This window comes from Corvus cornix, chromosome 14 (assembly GCF_000738735.6).
Source record: "Corvus cornix cornix isolate S_Up_H32 chromosome 14, ASM73873v5, whole genome shotgun sequence".
Lineage (NCBI taxonomy): Eukaryota > Metazoa > Chordata > Aves > Passeriformes > Corvidae > Corvus > Corvus cornix.
Window position 1 is genome coordinate 10,131,837 of NC_046344.1, and position 21,680 is coordinate 10,153,516.

At 40.8% G+C, this 21,680-nt stretch overlaps 1 protein-coding gene across 1 annotated transcript in view; it reads left to right on the forward strand.

Annotated features, from left to right (window-relative positions):
* Positions 1–6,465: 6,465 nt before the first annotated feature.
* Positions 6,466–21,680, forward strand: part of LOC104684974 — a 75,338-nt gene continuing 60,123 nt past the window's right edge. Inside the window, exons 1-10 of the mRNA XM_019281641.3 lie at positions 6,466–6,510; positions 7,186–7,346; positions 8,321–8,391; positions 10,372–10,537; positions 11,439–11,576; positions 12,386–12,575; positions 13,631–13,758; positions 18,827–18,930; positions 20,425–20,590; positions 20,828–21,010. Of these exons, the coding sequence (XP_019137186.3) occupies positions 7,335–7,346; positions 8,321–8,391; positions 10,372–10,537; positions 11,439–11,576; positions 12,386–12,575; positions 13,631–13,758; positions 18,827–18,930; positions 20,425–20,590; positions 20,828–21,010 (1,158 nt within the window). The 5' untranslated portion in view covers positions 6,466–6,510; positions 7,186–7,334. The remainder of the gene's footprint in view (positions 6,511–7,185; positions 7,347–8,320; positions 8,392–10,371; positions 10,538–11,438; positions 11,577–12,385; positions 12,576–13,630; positions 13,759–18,826; positions 18,931–20,424; positions 20,591–20,827; positions 21,011–21,680) is intronic.

A 21,680-nucleotide genomic window follows, 5' to 3' on the forward strand; every position in this document is an offset into this window, starting at 1 on the left:
CGTGCACCTGAATGTGACAGCAAGGAGCTCACAAAAGCATTGGAGGGGGGAAAAAGACTATCCCAAAGCAATTTCCATTTCTTAATCCCCACAGCCTTTGAAGAACCTTCTCCTGGTGCTACTCTGAGTGCTCTGCGTCTTGGTAACTTGTGAAAAAGTTACCTCAGGCCCATGCCTCGTACAAAGCTTTTATTGTTCACAAAGTAGCACTGAAGATATTTTTTTTACTCTAGGATAACAGAATCATAGAGTCACTACGGTTGGAAAAGACCTCTGAAGATCATTGCCCTCAACCTGCTAGGTTCACCTTTCAACCATGTCCCTAAGCACCACGTGTAGGTGTTTTCTGAATGCTTCCAGGGATGGTGATCCCACCGCTTCCCCGAACAGCCTGTTCCAATGCCTGACCACTCTTTCGGGCAGTTGAGAGGGAAGGGCCCTCTGAGAGTCCTTTTCTCCAGGCTGAGGCCCCCCAGCTCCCTCAGCTGTTGCTCATCAGGCTTGATGAGGAGCTCCATTGCATGTCTGTGCTCACGCTGCTGCAGGTTAATGTCCTTCTCGTCGCGAGGCGCCCAAGACTAGATACCGGATTGGAGGTGCGACCCCATCACCCCGTTTCACTGCAGCCATCGCTGACCCTTTCTCTCTCCCCGCCGTCGCCCCGGCCGTGCCGCAGGTTCCCCGGCTGCCCCTTGGCGCCCGGAGGCCGAGTTTGGGGCTGGTCCGCCGGGGAGCGGCCGCCGCCACAGCCCTGAGGCGGACAGGTGGCCCTTCCATAGCTTAATTCCCGCTGGGAAGAAGGCCTGGAAAGCGTCGGTGTCTCGCAGCGCTCTCACGGCGTTTTCCTCAGAGATGCGGCGGGTTCGGGCCACTGTGCCCGGAATGCTGCCCCGGGCGGTGCCCGGTGCTGTGAGGAGCCTCTGACCGCGGGCTCCGGACGGTGCCCGGTGCTATGAGGGGCGCTCCGGGAGGTGCTCGGTGCTGTGAGGGGCCCCCCCGGGGGGCCCGGCCGCGGGCTGTGGGAGATGCTCGGTGCTGTGAGGGGCCCCCCGGCCGCGGGCTGTGGGAGATGCTCGGTGCTGTGAGGGGCCCCCCGGCCGCGGGCTGTGGGAGATGCTCGGTGCTGTGAGGGGCCCCCCGGCCGCGGGCTGTGGGAGATGCTCGGTGCTGTGAGGGGCCCCCGGGCTCGATTCGGGCCCGCGACCGGGCAGAGCTCCGGATGCGGGATGGCTGCGAGCACAGGGAGGAGGAAGGGCGGCGAGCACACAGGTGGGTGTGGAACCTTGGCCAAGGGCACTTCCCGCCTGCCTTCGGCTGTTAGGGCGAGACGTCAGTGTCGCGATAATATTAATTTTATTATTTGTGGGGCCTATAAAAAGCAGACTTTGACAGTTTGTAAAAGCTCATGCTTTCTTGGCAATACTGGAGACCAGTTCTCAGGTATCCACGGACAGGCTTACCCTGTTGTGTGACAGATGGTCATTTTTATTAAATTCATTTTCCAAACTTGAGTACAGTATCCATTAAAATGGATGAATACTTTTCTGAGACTTACAGGCAGTGGGGGTCTCTTGTGTGTCATTAAACCAGTGTGTTTGCAACACATGTGCCAGATTTTCTTCAGTATTTTAAGATTATCTAGGACAGCAATGTGCTGGAAATTTCTCTTCAGGAGGTTCTTTTTCTCCCTCTTTTGGAAGTGGTGTTTTGATTTTTTAGAAAAAGATCATCTGATGTGAGGTAGGAAAAAATGCTTACAAGATGTTGAGTCTTGGGCTCCATCCTGCACTTGCCAACCACTACATGAGGGAAGTCACATGAGTCAAGTGCAGAGGACACTTTATGTCATATTTTCTCTTAAAGGTTTGGCTTCAGTGTGCATTTAAGACCTAAGTGCTATTCAGGCATTTAATTCCATATTTAGAAGTTTCAATAAAAACGGCCCCAAATCTGTGCTATACTGAAAACAGCTGTTTGAAATATTTTTAGTGAAAAAAGCCCTAGAGTTTTGTTCATGAACTTCTTTGTTCTTGGGTCTATGACATTGTCAAGATTCAAACAAGCTCAGATTTATAAATTCTTGAGCATGTTCATATTCCTACCATAAGATATTTTTCTTCTTTTTTATTAGTATAGTTTCTTCCCTAAGAAATGGGAAGCCACAAAGCTAAAACTTGAGATTAAAATGCAAATTTGATTTTTTTAGGAAGTCTAAGTTACATGCTGGTCCACTTGAACCAGTGTCTTGATAAAGCAGAAATTCTCTCTAATTTCAGAGTTGATGTTCCTACTGACTTTGGTGTAAGTTTTATGCTTTAAGTTTTTTTTTTTTCAATAGCTGTGTGAAATATATTGAAAAATCTTATTATATAAACAGTTAAAAGTCAGACTGGTGTGGGCAATAGTAGTGATTGAAAAAAATAATTGAAAGAGTTGTGACAATATATCAATTTTCTGGTAAATTCATCATGTTTTTATGTTCCTGCCCAGCTGTTGACTTTCCTGCTTCTATCCATATTGATGATAGTAGATCAAGAGCTAAGTGACTTCTTACATAGAGTACATACTATGCCCATATGAGCTGTACTCTTAAATGAAAAATTAGAATGAGTACCAGACTGAGTAGCTCAGCAGAGTAAAAATGGCAAATTCAGCAAGTAATTTTCCACGAAGAAATCTCTGAAGCAGTTTCAAAATTAGAATATTATGAAAAATCACTGTGAAGGCAGAAGAAGGCTTTCTCAGTTACTGCTTTGGGTCAGTTCTAGGAAATTTGAGTTGCTGTATGAAATATGTAGGCTTTGGGGGTTTTTTTTAATGCAGTTTCAAACCTGGCCTGACTCCGAGTTGAGCATTTGGTAGGTCAGGGATTTTGATAGAGGGGTCTGTTTACATCGTGGAGTATTTTATTAACTCTTTAGACTGGAATTGCTCTCTCTCATCTTCTTTAGTAATTGATGTTTGCAAAGCACACATGAGAAGTTGCTTTCCCTTTAGTATTTGTAAGCATTTAGTGAGCATATGTTATGTGAGGGAGGAAGTAAGTTCAGGAAAGAGGCTGGAGCAGCACAAACCTAGTGGGGGAGAGTAGTACCAGTGACTGGGATTGTTATCTAAATTTCTACTTGTGACTCTTGCTTCGAGAAAACAGTAGCTCAGGCTAGACCAGAGGGCTTGCAGTGGGAGTAAAGAAATATTTGCCTGCCCATGCAGCTTCCCTTGGGAGGTGTTGGCACACAGGAACAGCTGAGTTGTGGCCATGTCTCTGTGCTGTGAGTGACCATCCATTCATTCTGCTACATGTGGACTCTAAACATGGGCTCAGTCTGCATGGGAAGTGTGGGAAGAGTCCTGGGCCTGCCTGCATGAGGGGTCTGTAAGTTTGGTGAATCCTGGAAGGCCTGTGTCTGATGTGTTGTACAAACCTGGTTGGTACCAGAAGGATGGTGGTTTAGTGGTTTTGTGTCTTATTCACACACAATTTCACCCATTTGAGATTTGGGACTTGATGGGATGGGCTGCCTCCTGTGAACTTGCTTGCTCCCAATGGAAACACCTTCCCTTTAGTCCCAAAGCTTTGGCTTTCATCCTGTGTGCTTTTTGGTTGATTAATCATCAAGGAATGATCACTAGGGTGACTTGTACATTTATTTATTTGTTTTAAACTCACTTCATGGGATTGTTCTGAGCATTTGCTCTGTTGTGGTGCCATATACCTAATTTCTTATCCTTGCAGTTTTGTGGGATTTCTAATAGGTTAACTTCTCCTTCTCTTCTTTTGCAAAAAGGCTGAAATGCTGTTGGAGATGGGGTCAGTGGTTATGTGTGTGTCTGTCTCTCCCCCTTACTCCAACCTCCCCCTCCCCTCTGCAGGCTGTCCTGCCAGAGCCCCTCCTCTGGCTGGAAGAGGGGAGTTGAAATAGTGAGCTCCTGCTTTGTGAAGGAAATTTTCTTTCAGTGCCTTGCTCAGAGGTGCCTTTGAGAGCAGAACTGATGTGTTTGTGTTAACTTCTGGTCTGAGAAGGTGATTTCGATGGCCCCGGGGTTGCTCGCCATCATTTTACTCAGTGCTGTTGTGGCAGGAACTTCAGGGAGTAAGTAGAAGAAACTTTTCCTCTGCTAAGATTGATCTCTCTCAATGCAGAATACTTCTGCTAAGAAATGTTCTCACTAGCAAAACTTCAGAGAATTATGTTACAGTTTGTAGTAATTTTTGAAGCAGCTTTGTCTGGATTTTTAATGTGGCGTAGCAGTTTGGTTTACTGAGCTCTTTGGGTGGTACTGGGCAGGTGGGAGAGCACCCTACCTGGAGAGGAGGCATTAAATAGTGCATCTTCCTTCAGCATTCTAGGGAAAGCAACAGAAACAGTGAGGTTGTGTCAGCCATTTAATTATTCTTACCTGAAAATAATATGTTAGTATCATGTTCAACATTTGTGCTCAGTTTGATATTTGGGAGATGAAGGATTTTGAAAAGTGTGAATAAATTTTGAACTGTCAATACTGTGGTCCTTTGTTACTCTTGTCAGCTGAAGAGAGAGGAGTGCATGCTGTTTCCAGAACCAAAATAAATGATGGAAGAAAATTTTAAAAGAACAAATGAAGAGCAGAGACTCTAAGTTTAGGCACCCTAATAAAGTTGACCAAGTGCCTGATTGTCCAGGCTGCTCAACCCACCACACTCTCAGTCTGTGATTACCACAGTTATCACTTAGTTCTGAGCTCAGCATTCCGGTAACCACACGAGCCTTCTGATGCTCCATAACAGATTTATTTTCCATGTTTGTCTTACCATATTTGTTTTAAGGGTCTTTAATAACTTGTGTATGTTTTATGTATAGATAAGTCTATTTATAAAAATTAATAGTCGAGTGATAATTCTCATATATTACATGACCTGGTCTCTCTGTGCTTGAAGGCTCTCTCATTTTGCAGATATTTTAGCACTAGATCAAGTTAGCTTGAAAATAACATGCTATTCATATTTTTGAAAAGTAAAAATCTGAAGTTCCATACAGAGAATTAGTTCTGCAAACTAAAAAGGAGCATTTACTGGGAGGAGGTATAAATGTGGGGTAAGACGTTTTCAAGAAAAATGTAATTCTACTCTCTAGAAACTTAAATTTTAACTTGGTAATAAAAATGTATGTAAACTTGAAGGGGGACTAAGGAAACAAACACTTTCTTGTTTTTGTTCCAAATCCAATGAATTTCCTTCTTTCCTTCTGCCAATAATTTTGACATTAAAAAAAAGGGATTAAGAGAAGGGAAAATATGCTTCAAATGAATAATATAAATGTGGATTTTTTTAAAATGTTGTAATTTGACAAGAGCATTTCCTTCAGGCATAAAACGTCCAAAAGCCCAGAAACAGAAGAGAGGTACTCTTCTGTCTGCAGCAGGAGACAAAGCTGAGCAACACAGGGGTGTTAGTTACTGCTTCACAGGGAGGCTCATTAGCCTGTGATACAGCATAGAGGTTGGGGTGGTTATACTTACTATTCAATCTCTTGTGGGAGTTGCCATTATTGATAAATCTTTTTTCAAAGTAAGTTAGGGCTGAATGTTTTTAATACTAATTAAATAATGTCATACATGATTGTGTTTTCCAGCAGTGCTTTCAGTAACTGCTGCGTGTAATTCTGCCGGGTTTATTTAAGCTCATTCAGCATCACAGCATTAGAATGAAAGTCTTGCTAGTTCAGTGTGCACAGACTGAAGAGAAGGAAAGGAGGCTCTGTATGAGCAGCCCCAGCTGTTTCCCCTGTTAATGCCAATGTGAATCTAAAGCAAATCCATCTGTGTGTGGGGTGTTCTGCATCCCCTTGAATTCACTGCCCTCCCAGTCAAAGTCTGAATGAAAGTCCTGTTGGAGAACAGACTCTCCAGTGTTAAAGGACATCTTAACCAATTGCCTCCCTCAAGTTGTGATGTTTAAATGTTCTTTAACATCCTTCCTGCTGCTGGAAAAGCTTTTCTTGGGCAGTAAAGCTTGCTCTTGTTCTTTTTTAAATGATGCTTAGGATTTCTTTTGAATGACCATGTGCAATATAAATCATAGCCATGTAGAAATCTTCCTGACCTGCAATAAAATTAAAAAACTATGGATATGAAGAAGTGTAGTATGTAAAATACATATTTCTTTCTTGGATTCAGAACCATTATTTTAAGTTGCTTCATAGTCCATGGTATTGTGGAATTTCCATACCTACATCAATAAATACACTAAGGTAGGTCATTCCTTCATGTATATGTTTGTGAGATATAGATGTGTGGAAAGGAGCAAGAGCAAAGTCTTGTCCCTGTATACTTGATAGAAAAACTCTCATGGATTTATTTATTTGTTTTGAGAACCATGCTTTGATTTCAGTAATTTCACTGAAATTTAGAAGCAGCAGGTCCGTGCTGAGCTGCATACAAGTTTTCAGTGCTTTTCTGTTCTGTTACCTGTCATTGCAGGGTCCTCAGAGACTTTAAGTTATGGAGCTTCCTGTTTTGCAGACTGTCCAGGTGAGTAAAACAAGACTGTATTCAGGCTTTTTATATGATAAGGAAAGAGGAATTTGAAAACTTCCACAGGGATGTCGTATTCTGAGAAGAATGATACTTATGTCTGAGTATCAGCATTCATGGAAGTAGCAGAGAAGTTCCACTAAGGTTTAGCAGGCCCACACCTGCCTGAAGTTTACATTCTGTGAACTCTGAAAAACTCCGAAGCATTAGAGCTGAGCAGAGGACTAAGCCAGTGTGGGACTAAGCCCAGCTATGGGCATGAAGAGCAGATCTGTTTCATTTTGCTGTTGTGAAGGTCCTGCTTTGCTGCTCTCTGAAAGGTGTCAGAAGAGCACTGTGCTGTAAATGCATTACATTCCTTTTCTGCCCTCGGAAATTAACCTCATGCCTTGAAGGAAATTGTGAGGTTATGTGCTTGGGAGAGGGGGAAGTCTTTTCACCCTCCCTACAGGAGCTATGGCCAGTGTGCAGGGTGCTTTCAGAAACCCAGTTCTTTCAATTTTAAGTCCAAGTGGGAAGGGAACAGTCTGAATATCCAGCCCTTTGCTTAGCTGATTTCAGTGGCTGAAAGATTAAAAGGTAGAAAAAAAATAGAGAGAAGGGAAAGTTTAGTAGGCTAACCCCTCCCCCCTGCTCCTCCCCACCATATTTTTTTGTTTGTTTCTTTCCTAGGACACAATGCATCGTACTTCCCCAAAAGAGCTAGATACAGCTACAGGTATTCAGCAGTCACCAACACATTCCTGCAGGGAAATATTTACAAAAGCAGTGGCATCTCTCTGGAGAGCACAGTGATTATTGAAGTATTGGGGAATTGCCAGATGGTTTTGAAAGTAAGTATTGTCATAATTTTCTGAGTGATTGGGATGAGCTGATGTGGAATCATATTTTTCTTTGGGATTATTGCTACATTTAAAACATTTGTTTTTCTTGTAATTAAAAGCCAGTTCAATTCTGGATCTCATCATTAGAGTTGCAGTATTGCTTTGATGCACCACAACTTGAAATTAGGCATTTGCTTGTTTTAAAAGCCAGGTTAAGCAAATAATTGTTTTCTAAGTGGCACAACAGTTTCACTGTTCTGTTGCATGAAGTGCAGAACTGGAGATAAAGCCAGTCCTTGAAAGGAACTTGGTTTATTTTAAAGCACTTCCCAGCAAGCATTATAAAGAGAATTTGAGAAACTTGTATGATGTGCTGGATTGGTGCCATTCCTAGCCCAGTGTAAAATTCAGTCTTGTAACACTCCATTCATCACAACAGGAGATCTGTCTCTCAGTGACAAGAGCAACAGGGCAGTTTCAAGTTGCAGAGCTTCTCCTGGGGTGAGCCCTGTGGTAGGTCATGTGGAGAATTACAGTACTTTAGAACTACAGGGGCAGCAGGGAAAATAAACTTCGCAGCTGCCTGGCTTTTCCTTCAGGTTAACAGAGGGGATGATTCATTGGTTTTGCTGGGGGGGTTGACACATATCTGCTAAATACACATATACCTGAGGCCAACAAAGAATAGGATAGTTATCCTTGTCCTAGGACATGGATAAAAATTAACTGGTCAGTGGTTTGACAATGAAAGGGATATAATAGTGCTGTATAAAATCAGTTTAATAGTAAGTGAAACTTCTACACAGAAGAAATTTCTGGGAACTGCCTCAGATATGCCACCTGAAGATGGGGCTAATGCAGTTCTGTTGCAACACCGAGCCTTTGTTCATGGTCTGTGACATTCTGTGTAGATATCCTGATGTGATAAAGTCCACAAGTTCCTCTTAACAATGAAATATATTGCCTATAATCTTTGCTCCTAGGTGAAAGACGTGCAGATTAAGAAAAGTTTTGCATCCAGACTGGAGTCTCTGAAGGAAATGGACAGTCTAAGGTAGAAAACCTCCTAATCTGCCCTGGTTTTTGAGTTTTTTTGAAGCTATATGACTTAGCAGCAGCTTGACTGGACATTGTTCACTCTGCTTCATACTCTGTTCAGTTTTAGGGTTTCTTTTGATTTTTTTTTTTTTTTTTTTTTTTAAAAGCAAGGATCCAGATACAAGCACCATAAGCAAAAATGAGAGATATTTGGTCCAAACAGGTTTTTCTTCAACCTAATTGTCATCCCTTTGTATGTAAAACCATTTGGACAGTAGACAGTTCAAATTATTCTGGGTACAAATCACCAGGCCTCTAGCAGCACGTATGGATCACAGCTCTTAGAGCTACAGATGTTACTTCTACAGACTCTTGATTTTTGCAGTACATTTCAGAAGTTCTTGGTTTGGAAGATTCTCATAAGGCAAAACATTGTGGTTTTTTCTTCCAGGATATTTGAATTGCATTTATTTGTCCAATGAGATTTTTGTCCTTTTATGTTTTTGGGTTTAGTAGCTCATTCATAACATATGTCAGTGTGTTTCTCACTGACTTGCCAAGGTATAGTCTCCAGTGTAGATGGCTATACAAAAAGATCTCCTCAAACTATGGAAGTCTGGAATTTTCCCAGAGAGCTGATGCTTCTTGTGTCATCAAAAAAAAAAGCAGTTCTGTTGTCTGATTAAGCTCAGCCTTGTAACCTTCCTCTTTGTCCTGCCACTTGGATTCTCAGCCTTTAAACAACACTGAGAGCTGAGGTAATTGACTCAATTCAAAGGGTCAAACAGAGCAAGCTTGGAGTAAATGCATTCCTTTTTATATTCATCAGGAAGAACTTTGTGTTCTCTCTATGGACAGTGGTATCAGAGTTCAAATGATTGTACAGGCACATCTTCTGTGAAGTTATTTGTAGGATTTTCATAGCAGTAAGAGCAGTTGTGTATTGTTCTTTGCAGAGAAGCCAAAAAAGAGAGGTAGCAAAGAAAGCATTCAGTGAAGCTTGGCTATTCAAAATAACTATTCAGACAAGTAAGCCTTATTAGCATTTGCCTCAGCCTATTGTGAATATACAGTAGTCTAGCTTGTCCTCTGAACATGCATGTAATTTCCACAGATAGTAGCAAAACCAGGCACAGTTGCCTAGGAGTTCAGAAACCCTTATCCTATGCGCCCAGTCTCTCCTGGAAAGACTTAATCCAGATGTTGGTGTATTAAAATCTTATCTCTTACTTTGTGACCTGATTGATTAGATGAATAGTTAGCTCTCCAGTTAATGTGCAGATGAACTGACTAGCTCCCTGTATGGGAGCTGACCACTGGGCTACTGCAGAATTCTTCCTTTGGATGGTTTATTTTTCCCCATATAGAGGAAAAATATATGATTAAAGTATGTTATATTAGGAGCAAAAATCAATGTTAAAAAGTGATCTCTTGGAAAGGTAGAAAACGCTGTACTCTCAATCTGGGATAGCAAAAGCAATTAGGAAGTGTAGTGACAGCAGAGATTGGGGAATCAATCTGGGATAGAGCCCAAGTATGCACACCTAGCAGAGCAGGAAATTATGGGTTAATTGGAAAGCAGTTGTTCTTGTGTGCATCACAGCTGAAGAGGCATGATGCAGTTACTTTGCAATTCAGACATTCTAAAGGCACCCTGAATCTTTAAATGGAATTTCTGTCTTAATTAAACAAGAATCATTGCCATTAAGTACATTTACTTATAAATAATCTGCCAGGACTGCTTTTATTAAGTGTTACAGTTATGTTGAGGGTGCTGTGATTATCTTGAGAGGATTTGGTTTTAGGGTTTCACAGGGTTTTTGTAAGGACTTCTTGGGTCAGGGGGAATTTATGAAGAATAGAGGCTTACTATAAAGAGTGGAGATACAGAATTAGATCCATTGTGGAGGAGCAGCTTTGTTGAGGAGAATCTGAGTCTAGTCTTAAAGTGACTTGCACTCTTTAAAGCAAGAAATTATAAACTCTTTTATTGCAGGGAAATACTAGAACAGCATCCTCTTCATTTTTCTTTCCACGATGGGAAAGTTCTAAAGCTCTGTCCTGTGAGGAGTGAACAGACCTGGGCACTGAACATCAAGCGAGGCATTCTCAGTGTCCTGCAGACAGTGCAAGAATTCCTTGCTGGTGCTGTCGTTGAGGAGGTGAGACTGTCAGTCGTGCTCTGAGGTGACTCTTAGCTCTTTGTACATGTTAAGTCTATTTCATATAAATAAAGGGTTTTGCCACTTGGTTCAGCTGACAGTGGCAGTGATCTGATTGCTTTTTGTAGTAAATGTTCTAAAATTATCTATAACTTGCATTCTTGTTGAGGCTTGGAATCTACTACTTGGTTACCTGAGTTCTACTGCTAGGGCTTTACCTGTTCTCTGGAGGAAATACAATAGTCACAATTCATGATTATTTTTTGTTATTTTTTTCATTAATTTCAGGAGGTTTTAAGATCAGGGTTCTCAGAGCTCTTTGCAATTATTTCAATTAAACTCAATTTCTGCTGTGTTACACTGAAACAATAGTCCAGCATACCCTGCTGTCACCTGTATGTTTGCATGGGTTCAGCTGACACACCTCAGGGGCTGCTGTGAAGACCTGTCTCTAGACTGACCTTCAGCGTGATGTGCACTGCTTCATTCTCAGGCTACTGCTGCATGTCAGTACTTAAAGAGATGTTCTGCAGTAAGGCTTGGCACACCCATTTGTAGTTGAAGTTACTCTGCCTAGTAATGCTCTTCTGAATTAATGCTTCCCTGCATGCCCACAAAATCTTAAATGAAAAAGCGTATGTTTGTAAATGGTCTGATTCAGAATAACACAGTGAAATTACACAAACCAATAGACCCTGGCTACTATGAAGTTCAACCAAGGTCTTTAAAATTATATGCCTTTTCATGGCTTTGTGGCAAAGCCGGTGTTCTGCAAGGGAGAATTTAGGTCTCTGTTGTTATTACAAAAACAGTAATTATTAAAACTAATTGCAATAACCTATACTACCTCCTTGTATTGTATGTGTGCATGTGTGATTCAAGAGTGTATATTTGTTACTAGGTGGATGTCCTGGGAATATGCCCAACTAGGTATCAGCAAAAGGGGCCCATTCTTGTAAAGACAAAGGACCTAAACCTCTGCTCCCATCGCTCTTCTGGTTTGACTTCTGTGCAGTCGGTTGTTCTTCCTCACGTGTCGGTAAGTTTTGGGGAATGACACTGACTCTTCCACAGGGCCTTTTGACTTATTTGAAAAGTGCATCTGCCCAAACTTGAGTTCTTAGGAAAGAAATGGTGAATATTATTCTCCCTGTTATTCATAGTATCTGTTTTAATTCAAATTTGCTTTGTATTATTATATATATTATAATATATATGTATGATTATATATAGTATATATATATATAAAAATATATATATATATTTATAGTATAAATGCAAGAGGTTTTTAGGCACCTGGATTAAACTCATTAAAATATGTTATACAGGTAAACAAAGGTAGACTGTGGGAGGAATAGCGAGATGTGGGTAAGAAAAAATACATGAGGAAAATAAAATTATTATTTGTAGAAAACTTTGGAAAGATAGAAGTTTTGCCAGACTTACAGCTTTCCACTGTTGAGAGCAAATACAGTCAATATTTGTATCTTGTGGTATTTTTTTAGGTGAATATTACCTGTTTCTTGTATTGTACTAGATAGTGGTAATTTACCAGCCTTTTGCTTTTTTCTACTTTGCTTACCAAAGATCTGCATAACATTGAGGCTTTGTGAACTGAAATGAATTGACACTATTTGACTCTGACAGTTAATAACAATTGTTTTTCTGTGATGAAAAACTAGGCCAAAATAAGGAGTGCATTAACCACAGGCTGGGCACTGTCAGAGGAATAGACAAGAGACTTTTCACTGTCCCAGAACTGGAATTGTCTGTGAAGTTGGGAGAGCAAGGATTGGATAGGCTAGCATAGGTCATCAAGAATCTTCCTGAAGTATCTGTTCTTCTCAGTCTGAACAGCAGATCCTGTCTTCCCAGCTGGAATGTGTTCAGAGCATTAAGGATGGAGTCCTGGAGGAGGCCAAATGCACTGAGTCCGACCGTGTGACGCTGTTCCCTCACCAGGGCAGCGGGGCAGAGACGCAGACACAGTCTTCTCTCAAACTCTTGCAAGTGCAAACAGAGACACTCTACAATAAAGGTAACTATGTTTCTGCTAAAGCAAAGCAAATTTATTTCCTAGAAAAATGTTGTGGCTTTGTCTTGCCTGTGAGAACTCTTTGCACCTATGATTCGTACCTTTAATGTATTAAATTGTTTTAAAGTAGGTGTTTTTACAGGCTGGGCCGAGCTGTCCCTTCTTCGAGGGCTTGGGCCTGCCATTACAAAACTGTGTGGATCTTCAAAACTGGGTGGGTCTCCAAAAGTGACAATCCGTAATGGCCAGCTCCTGTTTATCTACTTTACATACCTAGTGCCCTTGTATGTAGAGCATCAGCCTTCCCATGTCTGTGGACAATTCCTACTTTTTATACAAATGGAGCCTGAATAATTGCAAGTCCTAATGGAACTAAGGACATGCCGTGTCTGAGAACTGTTTCAATTTTTGCTGCTTCTTTGCTCTGTGTGTTTCTCTAGGAAAACAATTTTACTGAAGTCAACGGGTGGCTTGCCTGAGGAATGATTTCAAAGTTGAACTCTAAATACTGAGAAACATTTTTTTCTTTGTCTGTTTCTAAGTAGTTGTTTGGTTCTTTTTTTAAAGGAACCCCCAAATTTCCAGGACACTTTGTTTATAATTCTACCAACATAAGATGATAGGATTCTTCCTGAGGAAGAGGTTCAGAGCCAAGCCATTTATTTTTCTTGGCACCTAGATCTCCTGTTGATTTTTTGGGTGGTTGAAGTGTGGGACAAGTGATTAGATGACATTGGAAAAGGTGATGAATGTAAAGTAGCAGGGCCATCCTGAGAGACATATCTATGGAAAATAGGGCTTTTTTTCATGTGTATCTTTGTCTTGTTTCTGTGACTCTTTCTTTTGGGTCACACTTGTCTTTATCCTGTTATGTTCTTAAATTCAAGCTGACTGCAGGCATTCATATTTATCCCTTGGCTGTACTGAGCCTAGAGAGACTCTTAAAGAGAGAAATAAAGCCTCAGAGAGAAACTTTCCCCTTGCATATAAGGGTGAGCCATAGCAAATGGCCAGCAACCACCAGAGATCTGATTTTTTCTTTATGTTCCTTTCTCCAGGGGACTCTGAGGATCTGTATGTGACCAATATTCTCTATGAAAGGGAGGTAACTGAGAGGGAGATCACTGGGGGAGAAGTGACTGAACTGGTGTGGAAGCTTTGCTTAGCACACAGTGCAAGTTATGAGGTAAGCTGTACACACAACCTCTGCTTCCTTGTGAGGCTCTGTGGGGGCTGAGAATTCTCCTGCACAGATAAGAGGTGGCCAGGAGAGCAGCAATTTTGAAACACTGAAGCCTTCCATTGTTTCGGGCATTTTAAAATGTGGAATTAGAGAAAATGGTTTGAGGTGTTGTTTTCTTATAAAAGCAGTAAATCACACTGAGGAGTCAAACCATCCTGTAACCCCTGAATATTAGGCAAAAGCAATTTTGAATTATATTCTAAAATAATCTGAAAGAAAATGTCCCAAATTTTTATTTTGCTGTGAAAAAACCAAAAACATAAAAAGTGTCTGGTTTGGGTTGTCACTGGCAGTTTTGATACTTTATTGTAAAACACCATTTTTACAGCTTTAGTGTGAGATACTACTGCTGGTAGTGCTGTTGTTTCCATGCTTATTGGAGTTCTGCTGTCCTTATATTGCCTCATCCCCTCAAAACAGTTTGCATGTGAAACCCTTGCCTCTGGGTCTTGGCTGGTAGGTTCCTTGTGCTTCTGATGGACTCTGCTAATAACCATCATCTTTTCTGGGGATGCTGCTTGAGTCCAGAGGGAATCTCTGCCCCCTAGACCATTTTCATTGATGAAGGCTGCTAAGATAGGGTGGAATCTTCTGGTCATGTGGAACAGGCAGTGGCTTAAATACTTTTTATGATGACCATCATTTTAGATGAGGGTCTGCCTGTCTCCTTAGCTCACTTAGGTCTTGTATTTTTTGTTGATACTGGCAGCAACTGAATCAGTAATTGTCACTGTGTTTGAAATGAAGATCCCTATCTCTGTGAAATTCAGAGGTTATCAAGAATACCTGTTATGTGCAATACAGAAAGATCAACAGATGATTATGCTTAACCACTGTTCACCTGAGATCAACCGAGGGCAAAGAGAGGACACTTCATATCCCATTATCCTTCAAATAGAGTGATTCTTGCTGGTAGTGATGTTCCTACAGAGAAAAATAAGGAAAAAAAAAAAAAGTTCATGTGAAAACAGAACACACTCTTTAAGTAATTTTTGGTCAGGATATTACTAGAAAACAAGTATGGTCTAATGGGAAAGGCACTAAACAGGGCATTGGTGCCTCCTTGAATTTGCCACTGATGAGTTTAATCAGCTCATTCCTGATATATTCCCTGTCCTCTGATGTCTTGTTAGATTGTTTGTACTTTGGAGCAAGGTGATTTCCTGTGCAGAGGGGCTGAGATCTCTCCTGTAAATGCACATAGGTACAAGTGATGTTAACAGAACACTTCAGACCCAGCATAGAAGGCACTCACCTTCCTTTGTTTAGATTAAGTCCCATGTCAAAGAATGAAGCTCTGCCTGTCTTTCCCCTGGGCTGTACATAGATACTGGGGGATGGAGTAGAGGCTTTATGGGGACTGCAGAGAAGTGCAGTGCTGGATTCCAGCTCTGCAGTGATATCTTGGGTGTGTTCACCTTTCTCTTAGCATCACCTGTGATTCATGAGCACAGGTGGGCCTTCATGTTTTGTGTGTGAGACTTCAGGGGAAGGCACAGGGTGGAGCAGGATAAGTCACAGCTGCTGAAGCCAGCACCTTCAGTCAGCTGTGATAAATTCCAACCCCCGACTTTACTCCCAATCTGTTAAACCGTGATCGTAGTCTGACCTGGTACCACAGCCTGACAAAGGCCTTGGCACCAGGCTGAGGAGAAAGCAGTAGGTGGCCTTTGTGGGTGCTGGAATACTTGGGATAGACTTCTGTCTGTGAGTTATAAGCAGGTCTGCCATTTCTTTTAGCTGCATGCTGTGGGGACTGCAGCTATGGAGGGCTAAGAGAGCCATATAATAATGGTTGGTGCTAATATAGAATAAAAGCAGCCTCTTTGGGAATGATAATTCTTAACTCCATGTGGTTGTCAGTGTTACAGCAGTATGAAATGGCATTTAGGCCCAGGCTAGAGGGCCACATACTGCCTGGAAAATGCTGAAAAAAGAAATTACTGCAGCAGACCTGAGAAACTTTCTCTAAATCCTGCCTTCTATGGAACACTCTTAATTCAGTGTCTTTGAAAGAATGGTAGATGATTTTTCCCAGTAACAGTGGGATGTCACTTCTGCCTCCAAAGAGGCTTACTGGCTTCATGTGTGGGAAATTTGTTTTGTAAATCACTAAGATTAGCACAAGTGGCTGCTGTCTGTGCCACTGCCTAAAAGAGAGGTGAATTATTCATCATGTGCCCATCCCATCCCAGGGTTTGATTGGTTGTCAACCATTTTCACTGTTTCAGAGTGTTCTTTCTGTGTGACAAGACATTTCAAAGAGAATCTTTATCATCCCTCATTTCAACCAGTAAAATGTCCTTTGGGCCAGGAAAGAAGTTATGGGAATGCCCAGAGCGTTGCTTGGGAGACTGCTGCGCTGTTCTGCATGTATAGCTTGTTTGTCCCCTTATTGTTTGACTCTGAATGAGGTGAGATTATGCATTTCTTTCAGGACACAAAACCAAGAATAAATGGAAGGGAAAATCTTCAACTCCAGGGAAAACAGTGAAGGGATGAGAAAATGGAGGTGGAGACTGTGTCATTTCCAAGGAAGCAAAGTTGTTGTTTAATTTTTTAATGCTATTATGAGACAAGATTGAATTTCAATGTGGATGTAGATTAGCTAATGGACCATTAAGTGAACAAGCTGCATACTGACAAAGAATGGAAAAAGGGATGGGGAGAAGGGACCCTCTCTTGAGAGAGGCTGGAGAAAAGCCTGTCACACCACTTCTTCTGGGGCTGCATTTCCAGTGGCTGGTTGGGTTTTGGTGCTTGGTCAGTAGCTCTGGTCAATGTGGCTGTGTATACACTGAGCAATGTGGGCAAGAGTCAGATTTGCTTTGCCTTGCTCCTGAACCCCAGTCTGACCCAAAAAAAGTTTACTTTCAGGGCATGATCTTTCATGTTTTGGTTGTTTTGTTGTTTTTTTTTCTCCTGGCAAGGCATTCTAATTGCTTGCTTCTACCTAGTTGCTTTTTTTAAAATATGGCAGGCCTGCAGGTAGAAGGAAAAGCAAGCTTCTATGTAGAATAAAAGCCAGGCTTTCTTATGTTTCTTTCAGAGGTGGGCATGGAAGTCAGATTTGAATGTAGTTTGTTATTATGATACTCCAAAAGAGGAATTTGCAATGACAGCTCAATTTCAATGCAGCTGACCTTAAAAAAATGAAAACAGCCCACCTGGTCAGACAGTTCATTCTAAAGCTTTATTATTGGAAAGTAAAAATAGCTGTTTCTCTGCAAAATTTTGCACGAAGTTGTTAGATCGGAGCTTGTCTAGTCAGCAGGTGTGAAGCAGAATGAAGTCAGTCTATAGTCTAGAATTGTATCACCTGAAAGAACATCAGTCTGGCAGTTTTATCTTGAACTGTGCTGCAGGCTCCAGCTGATGGGCCACCTGGGCTCAGCAGCAGCTGTACAAACAACTCCTTGTGATGAGATCTGTGAGGGTCCCCAGCCCCCCAGTCATACTGCCCACAGTGGATTTGCCTGTGGAAAAACGCACATAAGGCCCACACTTTAGAAAGGCTTTTAAAAAATTACATAAAGCACAGTTCTCTGAATATTTTATTGACCATAAAATGTAATATATTTCACCAGCTCCATAATGTCCAGGTTTGTAATTTCTTTTTAAAATAGACCTTAATGGTAATGATGGGATGGAATGGAAGAGAAGGGAATGCATGTGGATCTATCTGAATTTTAGCTATGGAATTATAAATTTTAACAGAATTAATACATAAGTGCGGCTTCACATACGAGAACAAATTTTAATTTGATGAAATTAATGTATTATTTCTAAAAAGAATATAAATCCCAAAAGAATAAAAACATAAACTGTATCTGTGTTGGATCTGACAAATTACTCCCTCAGCCTGTCAAACAAAACAGTAAGAAATTACTCAGACTTCTTACTGAAAGACAGCTTCTTGTTACTGAAAATGTCTTGGCAGTCTTAAAATCAAATGCTGGCACTGGGTTATTCCATGTTTTCGTTGTTTTTTGGAGTAGCTCCTGGAAGGAAGGTCAGGAAGTCAAAGTAGGTCTCTCCCCAAACCTTTGGAAATGTGACTTAGTGGAATTGGACTTTGTATGATTTTTACATGAAGAAAAATGTTTTCTTTGGGACCAGAAATTTAGTCCTATATCTAAGCCTTTCACATCTGAGGTGAATAAAGCATTGAAGTGAATCTGACATATGGACCATGTTTAAAACTTACACATTATAAAATTTGATTAAAATGAATATACGAGATACTGTATTGAACATTCTGCTAATTTTTCGAGTAATGAGACCTATCTTCTTTCTTGAACTTTGGATCAGGTCTCAGAGGAACACATTAATGTGCTATATAGCCTTTAAAATACCAGGTAAAACAGCTGCTGTATGATGTAGCAGTTCCTCTTAGCGAGAGAGAACAGCTCGTCTGCCTCCATGTTTCCAGCCAGTCTTGTGCTGCCTGCAGAGGTAAGGGCAGTTATCCTGGGCTTTTCTCCAGTAAGATGCAATAATTTCTCACAGCCCAAGGGTTCTCAAGGGAAACTTCTAAGTGTTGCCCAAACTTCAGTGAAATGATCTTTCGCATAAACCTAAGATTAATATACAGTTAGCTTGACTATTGTTTCATTTGCGTCAAAGCCATGTCAGCAGTTCTGGTCATAAATCAGGATCTTGCTATACAAATTCACAGAAGATTATAACTTTCTCTTCTGGATTGTACCCACAGTGCTGCATTTTGGTTTATTATTCATTTGTATGCCAGTGGTGTGCATGGTGGTTGCTGAGCACTCTTGTCTGAGGGACTGACTGACATGTAAAGCAAAAGCCCTTCTCCATATGTGTTTGCAGTCTGGAGAGAAAAGCAAGTGAGGGAAGGAATGTAAAGACATGGTGGAGAAAGGAGGGTTTAGTCCCAGGTTACATGGTAAATCAGTGGCAATGCCTGTATAACCTCTTGTGCTCTGTTCTCTGAAGCTGGTTTCTACACAGCAGGAATATTACAGTTGTGGTTGTGCACTTACAGACTGCAGACCTTTTCATGACTCTCGTGTTTGAACTTCGACGTCTTTCTCTTGAGGCCTTAAGAGCACTATGGCAAAGATCTTCATTTAAGTGCAGAGACAACTGGTAAGGCTCCTTTAGTAATTGCATTCAAAAATATACAGGAAAAAAATGTTTTGCAAATATTTAAAATAGTAAACGTTTTAAGTCTGTGCCCAAATGTTGGATTTAAATTTGGAGCATTTTAAAGGAATAATTTGTATTGCAGATCTTGTTTATGTAGCAGAGGGATAATATTGTCTCCTTACGGAATGAATGTTATGTGCAAAATAGACTTTCTTGTCCCATGCCTATTCCCATTGCCAGACTTCCTGTTTCCAAAGCAAAGTGAATGGGAAACCTGAGTCATGGCTTGGATGGAAATCAGTTCTGCTGGTTTTAAGCTTATGTTGCCATTTGTTATGAAGAAGCTTAACCTGGATCTGTACCTTCAATGCCCTTAGTAGTCATGGATGAGAGGAGACAGATGTTAGGCTGGGAGTATGGATGTGGTGGAGCTGCATCTTTCAGTAGCAGCTGGATCTCAAGGTGGTTTATACCGACTGTAGAACCATGGCTTTAAAGATCAAGGCCCTACTCCTCTGCAGTCAGGAGTAGTTCTGATCCAGTGGTTTGAGACTATCAGAAATACTAATCCAGTATTATTAAAATCAGTACTAAATTTTTCTCCCTTCACAAAAATGAAAACAATGAAACAATTCTTTTACTTGGTTTCAGTACAAAATGTCATCAGCTTGTTTGAAATTAATCTAATGCCAGGTTTTATGTTTGCAACAATATCTTTACTTGATGCAAAAGGGGGAAATTTTGTTTTGGGTTAGGTTTATTCTCATTCTTTGACAAATAGTCATGCTAATGTTCTTCAGTATTAGACAGTAATTAAACTATTCTTCCTCTTTTGTATTAACTTTAGGCTGATTTTACTCAGGACATGGTTGTTAAGTTTAGGAGTGAAAAAGAATCCCATGCAGACTACTCTGTGATGCTTTCATGCCATTTATTTTAACTGCTTTCTAGATAATGCAAAAGTGTCCTTCCATCAGTATAGAAGGCAGGTATAGAATATTTACAGAGGGACTCTTAAGAGCCGAAATGTGTATGGTCTGCTGGTGTAAGCTTTCCCCTTAGATAAGGTCTAAAAAAGCACAGGAAGTAAAAGCTAGGCAATTCTGGTTTAATATTTTAATTTGTTACAGGTGAAATGAAACAAATAAACCACCTTAATAAAAAATCAGGGCTTTAAGGTACCTCAGTCTTTAGAAGTCAAACCTGGGATATGATGTGGCTTCATTTTCAGAGAAAGCAACTGAGTATTTTCTTGAAAATCTGGTTAGATACAGTTCTTGAAACACCAGTGCACTTCCATCACATCCTGGCTGAGGCATATTTCCGTAAGGCCACTAAACCAAAAGATAACATTGATTTCTGTGAAATCTGGCATTTGCTAAGCCACTGGACTTTTATTTACTTTGAAAGAAGCCCAGCATCAATGTATTTGTTATGTGATTCTTGAGTATTTTGGTCATTTTAGATTTGCTGTACTTTTTTCTTGTGTTACAGGCAGCCATTAATAGATGCTCTCCCATCTTGTGCTACAGAGGCATGTGTTGTCCTAATGAAAGACCTCATAGCTTCTGCAGAAGTTGAGGAAGACAAAGTAGAATATTTCTTCTGGTCATTTACATTCATTTCTACTCCCACCTCAGGCATGATTGAATCTCTTGCTGTGAGTGGATGTTGCTTTTTCTTTTTTAATTTGTAATGAATCTAGGTGGCTCATAATTTTTGTATTTTACAGTAACAGTCTTCTTCACAGATTCGTACAAAGCTCTGTCCAGAGAGCTTTGTTGAGATTGAGTTTTAGTATGTAAATATTTTGATACATTTATTATCTGTGGTATGTTACAATAGTCATTCTCATGACTTTTCTGAAACACCTTGCTCTTTTTGTACTTGTTTACAGCCTTTGCTGAAATCACCTAGAGCAAGCCAGAGCTGCTTCTTGGGAGTAACTGCTCTTGTACATAGGTTTTGTTCAGCTCACAGCTCCTGTGATCATGTACCTGCTGTGCAGAGTGTGATGAGGACTCTTGGGAAATTTTTGGGAGGAAACTGTACTGTGCAAGATTCAGAACATCTCAGCAAGGTATTGGTTATACAGAAGCATATGATATAGTGCTTTCTGTTCCCTTTATGATCTAGAACGTGTTTGATGAAAATGGTATTAATTGGATTTCCAGAAAGCTATGAATACAAGCTCAGTGAATGAATATTCCTTGCTAGAACAGGCCGATAAAATTTTGTAATCCAACAAGTATGACCTATCAGTATGGGTGTTCTTGTGTGTGGAAATAAGGAAAAGTCTTGGGTTTCCTTATGAAGCAAACTTCATACTGTTGATCAGTATGAAGAACACCCACCTGTTGACAAATTACCATTTTAATTTAGCTGTTGTGTGCAGAACTCCATGTTGAATCACTAAAAGGTCTAAATACCTGTGATCAAAAGGGACAAAATATCAAAGAACTTGAGAAAATTTTCCTGTACATAGAATTTGTGACTTTTTCTTTTCTGTTGCAATGCAGGCTTTTAAAAATGTTTTCTAATTCCCCCAGGTCTAAGTCAGGTTCTTCTCACAAGTGCCACATGGCATTAGAATAGAACAGGGGTCCATATGTGTCTTGTCCTCCCAGTAAAGCCAGAGTATAGGTGGTACAGTAGGGGCTGCAGTAAGCTCTCCAAATGACCAGTAATCATTTTAAACAGAGTTTTGCACAGAAAATGTTAGTGCCATAAAATTCAATGTACAGCAGATA